Raw genomic sequence first — 14,960 nt, forward strand, 5'->3', positions numbered from 1 at the left:
CAAAATCAAATCAAATCAAAATCAAATCAATTCGGAACCGCTACATCGATCACTACGGCCGTCTTCTTCTGTTTGTCTACCACCACTATGTCCGGTTGGTTAGCCACCACCATTTTGTCCGTCTGTATCTGGAAGTCCCACAGGATCTTAGCTCGGTCATTCTCCACCACCCTTGGGGGCATCTCCCATTTTGACCTCGGGACTTCCAGGTTATACTCGGCACAGATGTTCCTGTACACTATGCCGGCCACTTGGTTATGGCGTTCCATGTATGCCTTGCCTGCTAGCATCTTGCACCCTGCTGTTATGTGCTGGATTGTCTCTGGGGCATCTTTACACAGCCTGCACCTGGGGTCTTGCCTGGTGTGATAGACTCCAGCTTCTATGGATCTTGTACTCAGAGCTTGTTCTTGTGCTGCCATGATTAGTGCCTCTGTGCTGTCTTTCAGTCCAGCTTTGTCCAGCCACTGGTAGGATTTCTGGATATCAGCCACCTCCTCTATCTGCCGGTGGTACATACCGTGCAGGGGCCTGTCCTTCCATGATGGTTCCTCGTCTCCCTCCTCTTTCTTGGGTTTCTGCTGCCTGAGGTATTCACTGAGCACTCGGTCAGTTGGGGCCATCTTCCCAATGTATTCTTGGATGTTCGTTGTCTCATCCTGGACTGTGGTGCTGACACTCACCAGTCCCCTCCACTTAGCGTACAGCCTCAGGGTGCTGGACTTGGGGTGAAACCCTCCATGCATGGTAAGGAGCCGAGGTGCGTACTCCGCAGAAGTCCACAACATTCTGCAGATCGCTACAGACCTGCAAACTTCGCGTGGCCTTCGCATTAGCTCAAGAACGGTGTGCAGGGAGTTTCACAGAATGGGTTTTCATAGCCGAGCAGATGAATCCAAGCCTTGCATCACTAAGCACAATGCAAAGTGTCAGGTGCAGTGTTGTAAAGTATGCTACCACTGGATTTTAGAGCAGTGGAGATGTGTTCTTTGGAGTGATGAATTGTTCCACTCAGGGGGTGACTCCTGTGTTTAAAGTGTGTAAAAGTCTATGGGAAAATGGCGGTGTTCCTGCTTGCTCTTTGACCCCAGTAAACGCTTGTCAGATGAGTTTATGGTCTGAATTGCTAGTCACGATCAACATTTATTAATTACAACATGATGTTCACGTTGCAAATTATAGTCCTCATTAGAGTAAATAAGGACAATTAAGCAGGTTATGCTTTTGGGCGGGTATGCTGAGTGATAAGCGAGCTGCTTCTCTGTAAGTGTGCAGTGTCCCTCAGTGTGTCTCAGATCTGTTCTCCACCCCTCGCTTGTCATGTCCCGATTCAAGAGACCAAGGTGACCACAGCAAAAACAGACAGCTTGAGGCTTCACAGAATGTGATCAACTCGTAGGTGAAATCATTGTGGCTACATCCATCGTTTATCAGCACTAAGAAAATTTAGTTCTGACTTTTCCTAATCAACCTGGTTCCACAGACAAGGTATCTAAGTAACTGTTAAGCTACAACCAGTATTGATGAAGATGCAGATACTGACACCAAGAGTACACTTACAGAATAAAGCAGTGTTGATTTAGGTGCCTTAAACCATTGAAGACAGAGGAGTTTCTAGCAAGATTAATGGTCTGTCTTAGCATTTCCTGTCTAGACCAATAAAGCTATTTTTTGATCAATGGCTAAGTGCAAAACTAAGACAATTTCTTGGCAGCAACATGTTTTTTTTCCCCAACTGAATTCATCACGACCTAACCTTATCTATTTAATAATAATAATAATAATGATAATAAACTATAATAGAAAGAATAAGAGCTCAGTTCTATAAAAACACACTGACACAGATAAGGTCAAAGTCTAAAACATGACATTTTACACCATCTCCAACTTAGTCCGCAGTCGCATTCTTTATGTTTTCTCCTGCATGTCATGCGACTTAACACTTGAACAGCTTAAACCTACTAATGTGAGAAAAAGGGAGTTAACTTTTAGCAAAACTGTAAGCAGATGTTCCCTTGGAAACAAGCCTTCTGTCTTTGTTTAAAGATGTCACTCGAATGGTTGCTTGCTACAGTTAACCATTAATTGCACATAAACGTTAGACATACCCACTATCAGGTCCCACTTGGTTTGTGAAATCACAAGCTCTGTTAGCTCTAAGGCGTCATTGATGAGAAACCAAGACACAAACCCAAAGTCTGTTTTTCACAGAAAAAAGTTTGTTTGTCAGAATGAGGATTTTTATCCTTTAAGACAGGGCAGAGTAGGTATTATGTTTAGATTGTTAAACCTGGACTGGAGGACACCGACTGTCACATATAATCCAATATTAATGTTGATCACGATTTTGGCTTCCCACAATTGAATTAAGCTGATCAAATGATATTGAAAAACGCATGCTCCACCAGCAGAATACATGGCAAAAGCAAATTAAGCGCTCCCTAAATCAGCAACTGACCACATTTCTGAATGTGCTAATCACAGCTGTTCCTTGAACTGTGCAGCGTGTGGTTTCCAGGATTCGTTAAAAGCCAGATATACAACAAAATTCAAATATCTGTCACAGCAGAAGGCAAACAGCTTATTTCTTTGAAGCTGATCATAAACCACTGTTTACAAATACTGTGGATCCAGCACAACTGATGTTAACGAAGAAGAAGGCAAAGACAGCTGTGCGTCTGTACTGCAAACTAAGACAACTGACTTATTTAACCACCTGAAAACCCTGAAACGATGCAGTGGTTACTAGTGTGAAACGCAGACAGCCATAAAAGCACAGCAGCACAGCAGTGCATCTATCTAACTCACAAAGTGCATTCAATTCGACCAAAGACATCTGTCCACTAAACACAGTGAGTAATGAAGACTTCAAGAAAATTGTCAATTTATTGGACAAAAGTGGGTTCTGGGTTCTGCAAAATGTCACACGAGGAAAAGAGATGGATCTCACTTGCTTCGAGCTTTATTCACATCCATCACGCACGTACAATAAATGGAGTGAAAGAGCTTATATCTTGCTTTAAGAGATGCACTTCCAGCAGATAAATTCATATTTGCCTGCAAAGATGTTTTATTTGCCCGGAATTTAGCATAAAGGCTTTAAATGTTGATTTAATTTTGTGTTCAAATTTGACAATTTTTCATTCAGATTTTTTATAAAAGAGCTGCAGTGAATTAGATAAATAAAAAGGGTCAACTTTGTTTTGCTTCAAAGATGTGTATATGGATGTAAAGGCAGGGTTATTATTTACATTTTGTCACTAAAATCAATGAATAACTATTGTAAATAATTGTGATGTTATTGATTAAAATAAATGAGAATCATTTTGGCCATAATTGTGCAGCCCTGCTGTCGCCAATTTGCTTTTTCTTTTTTCTTTTTTCTTTGGGTTGGGAGCATCAGTCCTAATCGTCTCCCTGACTTTCCGTTAACTCACCAGTTCAGTTAACTTGCTTTGTCAGGTAAACGTGACCGAGCTGGTGTTTTTTGAACAGTTATTTAAAAATAATTGTTGGCATTTTTTTAGTCTATGTGGATGACTTCAGAAATCAAAAACAATTTGAATTCAAGTAGCAATTCTCAAAGATAAGCTAAGCTATGCTAAGCTACACTAAGCTAAACTAAGCTAATCTAAGATATACATTATTTTATTCATTCCTATGTTGCAGGAGCCAAAACATACAAAATAACTTGGCTAACTATAATAACTAAAATTCACAAAAAAGTAAATCTGTCAATAAATAAAATTAAACTACTGTATAGATATTATTTGTTTTAATATAATAAAATCTAAATGATTTAAATTTGGTTTCATAATTTAATCTATTTAAAATCCCAAAATCAATGTCAACAAATCAGTATTTAACAGTTATTTTAGTTTGGTTGCAATATTCAGGCTTTCTAATCAACAAACCAATACATATTTTTATACATATTGTATATTATCTGTGTTCTGCACATACAGACACAACAGGAGCCCAGCTGGCATTTTGACTTGGCAGCAGTTTGCCGGGTGCATTTTGTTCATGGAGTGCCATCTCCCCTCACTGATTATAATACACACAAAGGACTGAATACTGCTTCCCCAGGAATCCAGCCACCAGCAGGTTCTGTATTGTTTCCCCCTCTCTGGATATCTTTTGTGGGGGGAAAAAACATATATTACAATAAAGGGAAATCTAATTTTAGCATAAAGCATTTGCATAACATTGCCTCATCTTAGGCCTTTTAAAGGCATGTAACCTTTTGGACTGTGCTCAGTAAAAAAAGAAGCTGAAATACTGACTGTCCATCACTGTGTTACAGAAGGTGGCTATAATGATTGTTAAAGAGTAAAAAATGCATATTGATTTTACATGCATGTGAAGTCCAGCATTGTCTGTTCTTTTTTTGCAACAAAGCAAAGACGCAGAAGCGACAGCATCAAACCCGCCACACCCAAAGCTCTTTAATGCCTCGGGATTTAAACACCTCCTCAAACATTTGCATGGCTTCTAAAGCCGATAGAGATAAATACTCAAGGTCTTTAAAAGATGGCGCTTAATGCAAGAGGGAGCAGCGTCGGGACGTCAGCACATCTTGCGACGCCTCGTGAGAGGACACTTGATTGAGCGCATCTGCTGCGAGTGGCCTAACAAACTTGATTTCTTCCTGCTGGTGACATATTGAAATGGCGTGTTTTGCAGGCTGCTCTCCGCGCCTGACACGGCCCACTTACACACTCATCAGCAAGACCTGCCCCACTCTGCGCTCTCAGCTGCTTTGTTCCAGCTGATGTCATCTAAACCTCGTCCCTGCAGGGTTGTCTGGGGTAGATAAGACATTCCCTCCCTCTCCACTGGTCTCCCACACAAAAAAACCACACACACACACAAAAAAAACGGGGCTGCTGCTATGAAGATGGATTGCCCAGCTGGTGACACTAGTTCCCTTTCTGCTGAAGCCACTGTGGAGCACTAACGCAATTAAAGCAATTAATCTTCAACAAAAGGGGTTCACGGCTACCTCTCGTGATTTTGCATGTTTCTGTATAGGTGCGTAACATAAAGGGGGGGTGTAAAAGGAAGCAGCATAGCAGTCGTGCTTATCACACAACTGATGTGTGATATCAGGATGCGATCGGCTTTCATCAAAGTCGCATCATTTTCACAACAAGCAGCACGATAAGAATAAATACTGTAGTCGACCTACAGGCAGAGAGGCTATAAGCGCGCAGCCGCTTAAAAAGGCAACTTCTCCGACGACTGCCACAGCAGATGCTTAACATTTTATACTGTGCGCCCTGTAACGCAGAAGTGTGTGGTTACGTGCGCGTGTGTTGCAGTCACAGATGAGAGTCTGGTGTGTGTTGTCATGCTCCACAAACAGTTACTCTACTTCCTAGTTGTCTTTAAAGTCTGCTATCGTGGCAAAAAAAATTAAAATCTAAAAAGATTCCTTTTAATGTAATACAGCTGGGACTGTCTCAATTTTAATTTCAAATCTGTGCTTCTTTTCCGTTTCATTCTGGAACAGCGGCACAGGTGGTCTCAGCCAAATATCATTTATTTAGTGCGAATAAAAGCATTAAAACACATTAGCGAGCATCAAACAGACTTTCAAACTACCAGAACAAAGACAGCGTTAAAGAAATCCATCTACTAAATGTCCATTAGTCTAATACTCACTGCTGCACTGAAGAACTAAAGTAAATCTATCTTTCTGCTGCAGCTTCGCCCACAACAAACTTCTAATTTCAATTATTCAGGAGTTGTTGTGTGATTATATTTGAATGATTCAAATCTCGAGTCATTTGTTATTTATCTCAGCAGTTGGTCACCGAGTGAGTACAGTCAGCAGTAAGTGAGAAGAGTGAAGGGCAAGTGCGTGCAGTGATGGAACTTCAGGGAAACAAAGAATCGCAAAGCATCTATTTAACTTTGAGCTCTGCCGCTTTATTCGTCGCTTCATTCGCAGCAACGTCGATTCATGTCAAACAATCCAAAGTATGATTTCCAAACAACAGGATCAAAGTGTGCTGTGAGGTTGAAGTTTGTTATGGAAGTGGCACAGGGCAAGTGAAGGGCACCAGCAGCGAAACCACTATGCAAACTCCCCGCCACTTTGTTTGACAAGCAACAACACTGCTTTGTATATATGCAAAGCCTGGCAAGACACTCTGCACACAGCCCTGCTGTCAGAGCCGGGTCATGCTAGAACGGTGACACCCAATGGGCGACCCCTGTCTCCGAGCGAGGTTACTGGGCCAGACTTCACGCTGGACTCTGACAGACGCGCACAAGACCGACAGAGTTACCACGTGTGGCACGCGTGACATTTCAGAGGTCAAACGTGGCTGGACGCTGAGATCGTTCCTCATTGCTCAAAAACCCGACAGAACTCGAATGATTTGATTTCTGGAGCCGTTCTCGTCCCGCTGAGGTGAAAAGTACCTGATTAGCACGTTGAAATTTACTCAGCAGCCGGTCTATTCGGCCGCCACTAAAAAGCTGGAGATAAAACACGGCAAACCCCATTAACCATTACTCAGCTCAGCTTCAAGCTGTTTTTATTCTTAGCCACATCTAAGGAGTGCATCAAAATCTCTCCATGGAAGTACGACCACAAAATAAGCCTCAGAGATTGAAGCGTTGTGGTGCACACTGACACTGTCCTTTTGAATTCCTAAAAAGACAAATAAATCAGTTTCTTTTGTGATTTCAGGCCTCGACAGACATACAAAACATGCGCTAATTTAACACTACGTTACAGTATGCAAGCCAAACGGTATACACATTCATCCTCATGACAGGTCTGATAAAGCACAGTATAGTGGTCACTTTAAGGTTGCCTGCATCTTTAGTTGGTCAGTGCTGTGATTGATTTGTCAACATATCTTTGATGTTTTATATATAAATGCAAGCACGAGAACTAGGTCATCAGTGATGATCTTACCTTTATCCCTAGCTCGAACCCTTTGCTACCAGAATAAGTAATTTTCGGTTTTCTTTTAAGGTGTTCTCCAAGTCTTGGCAGTCATCAGTGATGGTGGCCAAACAGTTTACAAGTGCACATATAGGAAGTGGCTATCAGTGACGAGACAATCAGAAATCATGGAATATCAACAGATTTCTGTGGCTAATCACAAAGACGGGAAAAACTATGTTATTGACACATAGTGGGCAGGTACTGTTAAAGTAATCTTACTGTTGAGTTAATTAGATTTGAAGTTTAGAGTTCTGTCTGAATCAGGTGATGCTGCGTGTTTACCTTACAAATATATAAATATAAAGTGCCCGAGGTGACTGTTGTGATTAGGCGGTGTATGAATAAAATTGAATTGAATCGAACTTTATGGTTATTGGTTAAATAGTACACAGGAAGTTGCCTTTGCCAAGTCAAACAGGCATTTAAAATGTGCTAATGCGCCAGTGATTTACATTTTCTGTTATTAAAATGTGTGCATCTCGTCATTCATGGCAACCAGCTGCACAACACACTGCTGTTGGAGGCTTTTACAGCGATATGCTTAAATGAGAACCAGATGAGAGGTGTGGAAGGGGGCGAGTGTTGTTTAGACGTGTCTGTCTTTGTGTCTCAGAGCAATAAGAGCACATGCAAAAAGCACAGCAGTTCTAGTGTCGTGGTAAAAGCAAATATTGCGCTACCTGTCGGTCTCTCGCAGTGGTTCGCTGCCCTTCCGCCAAGAGATCACACCCCAAGGAGACATCTTGGGCTTGCACTCGACGAGCGCGTCTCCTCCTACCTTCACCAGCGTCTGGCTCCTCAGTTGATTGTGAGAAAAATCTGGGGCAACAGCTGAGACAAGAGCAGCATGTTAAAGCCAGTATTTGTAAAAGCCTCACACTTTCTTCTCCTTCCTACAATTCATCTCTGATCGTTTATTTCATTTTAAATGTGGGGCTCAACAGTTTTTCACCATTACATTACAAATACATTGAATTATTGCTGCGGGTAAATCAATGACAGTGGATTAAAGATCTTTATAATGCGAATAATTAGTAATCAGAACGCTGAATAGTAATGCCCACAGCTGATGGGTTGAAGAGATTGATAACAGGCTTGCATGTGCTGTCTGATCACTCTCATAACAACTCGCCTGCGCTAAAACTCGCTTTAAAAAAATCGTGTGCTGTCCGATAACCTCCCCGACATCCTCTTTTTTTCTCCCCATTGACCAGTAAAATCAGGTGTATTGAGCCCGAGCCCAATCGGCTACACGATCAGGATGAGACGCGCCGGAGGTTGAATGGTGAATGAGGGCGGCTGCCGACAAAGAGCGAAGAGTGACGGGCTTGACAGCGCAGATGGGCGAGGCTGGTGAACAAAGCAGCTCCGAGCATACATCACTGTCAGCAGGACGCATTCATCTTATAATTAATGCTTTTCAATTAGTGGCCAATAAGAGGGAGGCCAGAGGTCATCTGAAGAGGGAGCAAACTTGAAAACAAACACTCTTGCGCACACATCTCAAGCAGGGATGCGCACATGCCAGAGTGGGTGTGCGCATCCCTGCACACTCTGTAAACTGGGGCGGGGTCTTACCTATAACTCGCAGCTCTGCATTGGAGTAGACCTCCCCGTGCTTATTGCCGGCCACACACTGATACATGCCGGTGTCAGTCAGGGTCAGGCGACTGATTGACAACACCCCGCTGGCGACCTGTATGCGTTCCTACGGACAAACAGACATGTGCCTTTAATATGCTTTACTCCCATGGCTCATCTACATAAAAACAGGCAGCCAGCGGCCCAGTGAATTATGGTCTGGAAGTGACAGACGTGGCAATAAATCTAGGTTTTCATCACTAATGGAGGCAAAGGCTTGGGTGGATAGAGGCAGGCTAGCGGAAAATGACCCTAATCAATCTACATGTTTATGAGAGTGAAATAAAACCATGCTCTATTTATATCTCTGACTGCACCACAGGGCCCGTTTCCCCTTCAGCAGAAAGAGGGGATAAGAGGGGAAGGAGTATCGAGACATCTGAGGTATACAGCGCTGTGAAAATTGCTTTCCAGATAGGTATGCCCTGTACATACTAAGTGCTGTGTACATGGTCACGCTGTACCACCGCTTCATCTGTTTGGACTATTTGCCCGCCTACGGGGGGAAAATCTTGCTCGTCACTGAGCCATCAAATTAAAATCTATTTAAGGACGGCTAGGCCCAATGAACTAAAAACTCGGCTGGATCAGTGAATCAGTCGGACATTTAATCCCCAGTATACATTTATCTCCCTGAACTCGAGTTTTCGCACCGCTCCTTCACTACAGTATTAAATCCTTGAGCAGTTTTCATACATCTCTATGCAGCTGTGTCAGGTTTTTCGCCTCCCCCGTGTCCCTACGTCTGCTGCGTTCTCCTCCGGCTTCACCCATAATGTCATCAGAGCCTATTTCCATAGGGTTTTTTTTTTTTTTTGGAGCGGCCTGTGCTCCAGTTGCCGGGGATTAAGGTACTGTGACATGAAAAGAGAGACCGTCCTCGTCGAAAGATCACAAACTAATCCTGTGTTTGAGCAGGTTGCGCCTGAATTTCCATACCGCTCAGGCACCTCCGGATGTGCAGGGGCGAACATCCCTGCTGGCGAAGGAGGCGAATGCTGGCGTGTATCAGTCTGTGCATGGAAAGCATTCCCATTTATGGCAGCTATTAATTAACCATGACATTCCTCTCAAATCAGCAGTTTTTCATGCAGGGACCTGGGGGGGACCATCTGTACGCCTTATGCTGAATGAAAATGATTGGCAATGTCATTTGCCAACAACTCTGGTGTGATTTACGTGATAAAACAAACAAACAAGACAAAACAAAAACTCAAAAAATATGAATAAATTGAAAAAGTGAGCTTTTCTGGGGGGGGGGGGGGGGGGGGTTAGGATTACTATTACTAGTCTTTGTAAGAATGATGCAAAATGCCTGTAACACTTGCACAGGCTACATTTCATATGATATTATCACAGCTTCAATCTACTCATTTGCATTCCAGAACAAAAGGGTGGGGGGTCTTTCATTCTCTTATACTCTAATCTTTCAAGTTTGATCTTTGTTGACCAGAGATGAGCAGTAACGCGTTACTTGTTCAACTGACCGCTGCGGCACACCTGCACCAGGGTAAACCTCCACCTACGCCACTCCTGCTTTACAGGTGAAAATAGAGCAACAGGACCGCTGAGTCTTTGATTTGATTTATTTTCTGCTGTGTTTTACTTGCATTTATTTGAAAGACTGAGTGTAAACACAAAAAATATTTTATTTTATGTGCTGGAATGTGCAGAAAATAGGTTTAAATGTTAAACAAATTTCTTCCAGTCAGTGAATGTTGCATATAATTAAATTTTTGCTTGATGCATAAAAAAAAAAAGAGATTAAAACTGATAAAACAAGTTTTAAAAAGAGACTTTTCCATTTGATTACATTTTGTATGATGGATTATGCAGAAAAAGTAGAATTGGGCTGAAACATCTATCGCTTTATTACCTATTCAAGTTGTAAATCGTGTTTTTAAAAAGTAACTAAGTAACTAATTAATTTTGAAAATAAGTAATCAGTAAAGTAACGGGATTACTTTTTTGGGAAGTAATCAGTAATTAGTTACTTGACCAACACTGTTGTTGACTAAGAAAAAGGGTTCAAGCAAAAAGAAATTATTAGTGCTCACTGGAGGAGAAATGTTAAAGAAATCTGCTCATTCTACTCAGATGTTTGATTCATTTAATGTGCCTGAGCAGGACAGAAGTAGCAGACATGAACTAAGCTCAACAGTGGCTTTATAATAACAAGAACAAAACTTGAGGCGAAGCCTGTTTGCTCCACTTGAGCTTGAACGAACATGGAAAACAAGGAATTTCAACCATCTCTCTGATCCTTTTTAAGTATTAAACCACACTTAAAGCAACATTATTTGAAGCCTTTTGGATAAGAGTCCTAAGAGAGCAGGGAAACCTAAATTCAAGTGCAGAGCAGTAAGCTATGAGTACGGTGGTCCTTTAAATGGACTAAATCCTGTTTCACGGTGGAGTTTCCTTTTAATTGCAGCGCTACTTAATCCTGCAGCCATTGTCAATAAAGCAGCAGAGAGTGAGGTCCTTCAGATGAAAATGCCACAAGAAAAGAAACATAGCTTTTCTGACACAGGTAATAAAAGCAATCCTGAGAAAAACTGAACACAAAAGCTTGTTCGCTGTGGGTCCATAATAAAAAATCTCAAAAATATGTAAAAACCCATTAAAGCGTCGCTACAGAACTCAGCAATGACGTCCGCTTTTTCAACGGCTCTGGTTCCAGGAATGAATTTTGCACTTATTTGTCTACGGATGTTTCAGAAAATTATACACAAATGATGCTGGAGATTATGTGGAGACTGGGACGCCAATCATTCTCATGTGTTTTGGAAGTGTAAAAATATCAAACCTTACTGGGAAAGCATTGCAGTAACAATGAAGAAAGTGCTGGGGTATGACGTGCCGTGTGAGGCACGAGTAATATATTTTGGAATATGGGAAAATGTAAGAAAGGAGGACCATTACTTGTTTAAAATTATGTTGTTGTCAAGCAAAAAGGTAATAACAAAAAACAGGCTGAAAAGTGACCCTTTAAAATTGGAAGAATGGACTGATGTAATCGAGGACATATATATAATGGAGAAAATGACCTACACTTTGAGACTGAAATCTGACAAACACCGAAAACAGTGGACAAAATGGATAGCCTATAAGACTCATCCCCATAAGGCAGGGACCTCTCCTTGTTGTTTATTTTATTTTTAATTTTTTTAATATTTTTTTTCTCTTCCACAGATTAAGTGTCCTTTATTCCTTTTAGTTTGTTTCTTTTGTGTTCCTTTTCATATTTTTGTTTGCATGTACTATAAATTTGGAAAAACTACAAAATAAAAAGTTAAAAAAAATTCTTTCAACTTTTATAATGCAAATTTACAGTACTGTGCAAATGTTTTAGGCAGGTGTAGAAAAATGCTGTCAGCAAAAAACACTTTCACAAATATAAATGATTGTTTATTGGCCCCGAATGTATTCTGCAGCAGGACAACGACCCCAAACACACAGCCAAAGCGCAAAGAAGAACTGGAAGTACTGGAAGTGATGGTACGGCCCCCACGGAGCCCTAATGTCAACATCATCGAGTGCGTCTGGGATTACATGAAGAGACAGAAGGCTGTGAGGAAGCCTACTTAGTTCTTCAAGATGTTTGGAACAACCTACCAGCCGAGGTCCTTCAAAAACTGTGTGCAAGTGTACCAAGAAGAAGGCAAAGGGTGGTCACACCAAATACTGTTTTTATTTTTTGTCTTTTGTTCATTCACAGCATTTTGTTGATTGATGAAAATCAATTATTAACACTTCCATTTGTGAAAGCATTCTTTGTTTACAGCATATTTTCTCACCTGCCTAGAACCTTTGCACAGTACTGTGCTCTGTTGTCCAAGGAGGTATAATTAAGTCCAGTGTCCAACATTCATGGAGAAAAGGGATTCATGAGAAGAGTAACAATTTAACTATAAACCAGCTGAAATCCAAAGAAATAATATAGAATGTTCTGGATAAAGTTAATTTTTAAACAAAAACACATGAAGTACAGTCCTGCTATGACTCTGATGATAAATGAAGGTAAAAAAAACCCCAATACTAGTCTGTTTTTGGAAGGTTAATGACATCATTATCTGCCACTCCACAGCTGCCTACAAAACTATGATTATGCTAGTCTTTAGTTTTTAGGAGAGGGTAAGTTTGCTTTTTAAAATAAAAGTCAAGTGCTGAGTTGAGAAAAGAACCACCTAAGGTATGAGGAAGACTCCAGAAACTGTTCCTACTTCATCCAAGAACGTGCTAATGCTAAAGCTGGAGAGGGCTAGAATGGCAGCTGAATGATTGTTCATGTGTATTAAAACAGGGGCACAGCACTGCAGTACACTGAAAGCATGTGAGCTTAGTGGACGGTCCATATGTCATCATTTAACAAGTAAATGTAGCGCACATATAATTGACTATTTGACCCCTCCAGGAACCGACAGTCAAAAAATGACTTTTACGTTGCTCTTTTTTTATGCTCAAAGTTCATCAGAAGTTACTTTCAGTGAACTGCTCAGTCAGAAGAGCCGCAATTGATTCATCGTTAATAAATAACAACAAACGGCGGCTCCTCTCCCCACCGCTTCTTACATCACTGACCTTTCCCTCTTCCACTCATTAAGCCACTGCGGTTAATGGTGGCATTTCAAACAATGCAACACCTTTGCTGATTAATCCATTCACCCATGCGTTTGGAATGTATCCATTAATTATGTGTATGTTAAGAAGAATTGTGCAGCACAAACATCAGTGCCATCACTCTAACCTTTAATCATGCACTTACTGCCCCGTATCCAGAGGGTGATGAACTGTGCGTGTAGTTTTCCTCCGTTTTTGAAGCGATCTTTAGAAATTTAATCTATAACCCAAATTCTTAAAAAGCACGCACACTGTGTAAAATGTGCAAATCTCACAAATCTGTTTTATTGACAGTAGAATATAAAATATAAATCAAATGTTTAGCATTTTAATTAAAAAAGGTCATATTAGTGACATCGTGTTTATCACTGTGTAGCTTCCCCTCTTCCTGTAGCAACAGTTCGCACACATCTAACAACTGAGGAGACTAGTTGCTGGACTTTTGAGGCAGAAATGTTTTCCTGCACTTGTCTTTTATAGGAGTCTAGCAGCCTCGTGTCGTCTTTGTTTCTTTAGTTTTTTCATGTTTTCAGTTAGTGAAAGGTCTGGACGGCAGGCCACTTCGGCACACAGATCCTTCTACTTTGCTTTATGAATAGATGGAGTATGTAGTTTAGCATCGTCTTGCCGAATTATGCAAGGCCTCTGCTGAAAAACACATCATGTGGATTTGAGCATATGTTGCCTTTTCAGTTGTGCAAGTTGCCAATTCCAAAAACACCGATGCACCCATACCATCAGAGATGCTTTTGAACTCTTCTTTAGTCCAGAGGATGTGGCGTCCACGTTTCCAGAAATGTTCTCTTTGATTTGTCCCACCACGGAACAGTTTTCCACTTTTCTTGTGTTCAAACCGTGTTTCCTAGCTTCATTCCTGGATTCAGTAAGTTTAGAGAAAGAGAAGACTGCAACATTCCTGATTTTGTAGCGTCTTTTTTGCTTGATGGAGCAGATTAACCTGCATTCGAGGATGGCACTGTAAACTGTGGTCACAGACAGCGGTTTCTGGAAGTGTTTCGGAGTCTGTGCGGTGATCTCCATGCCAGGATCGTGCATGTTTTTGATGCAACGCCACGGGAGAAGATTATGGGCCTTGAATATTGAGTTTCTGCTTTGTACCTTGTTCTCCAGACTCTCACAATCTTTTGATGATATTATGTACTGTAAATAATAAGATATTCAAACAGTTTTACAATTTTGCAGATTGCTGAACCTCTGCTCATTTTTACTTGAGCAAAAAACTCTGTCTATGCCCAATAATATTATCAACCCTTAGTCGCTCATTGTGAACAAAATATGGGTTTATTAACATTTGTTGGACTTGTCATTGCACCTCCAGTAAACAGAGAAAGAAGCAGTAAGGTCACAGGGAGTCAAACGGGATCAATCAAATGCTTTGTTGTTTACTGTTTTTAAGAAACTACCAAATAAGAAAAACAATAACATGATTACTCTCACACACCGAAAACACAAGAGCCTTACCTCATAAGAGGTGCTGATAAAAGCGTTTGCCATTGGCTAAACAGGTTGTTGATTACTCTCCCCTGATGGCAAGCCAAATCAGTTTTTTTATATGAAAAAGCCTGTGCTGTGTGGAGTACTGCCTCCAGTAATAACAACACACAGAGTTCATTTCAACCACATGTATAACATTCAAGTACTGATCGATATCCTCTGGTGTGTTTGTCGCCTTTCTTGCATAATGAAGCAAATTAACATAATGCCTGTT

At 41.1% G+C, this 14,960-nt stretch overlaps 1 protein-coding gene across 3 annotated transcripts in view; it reads right to left on the bottom strand.

Moving 5' to 3' along the window:
- cntn4 (contactin 4) overlaps window positions 1-14,960 on the bottom strand; it is a 218,326-nt gene that overhangs the window by 71,147 nt on the left and 132,219 nt on the right. For all 3 annotated transcript variants that reach the window (XR_014892415.1, XM_085273021.1, XM_085273020.1), the window contains exons 10-11: window positions 8,546-8,675; window positions 7,648-7,798 (exon numbers count right to left, since the gene is read on the bottom strand). Coding sequence is in view for 2 of the 3 variants with exons in the window: in XM_085273021.1 (XP_085129147.1) it covers window positions 7,648-7,798; window positions 8,546-8,675 (281 nt within the window). In the remaining variant the exon portion in view is untranslated. The remainder of the gene's footprint in view (window positions 1-7,647; window positions 7,799-8,545; window positions 8,676-14,960) is intronic.

This window comes from Mchenga conophoros, linkage group LG5 (assembly GCF_057382185.1).
Source record: "Mchenga conophoros isolate Kocher_MC1m ecotype Shallow Benthic linkage group LG5, M_conophoros_male_GT1.1, whole genome shotgun sequence".
NCBI classification, from domain to species: domain Eukaryota; kingdom Metazoa; phylum Chordata; class Actinopteri; order Cichliformes; family Cichlidae; genus Mchenga; species Mchenga conophoros.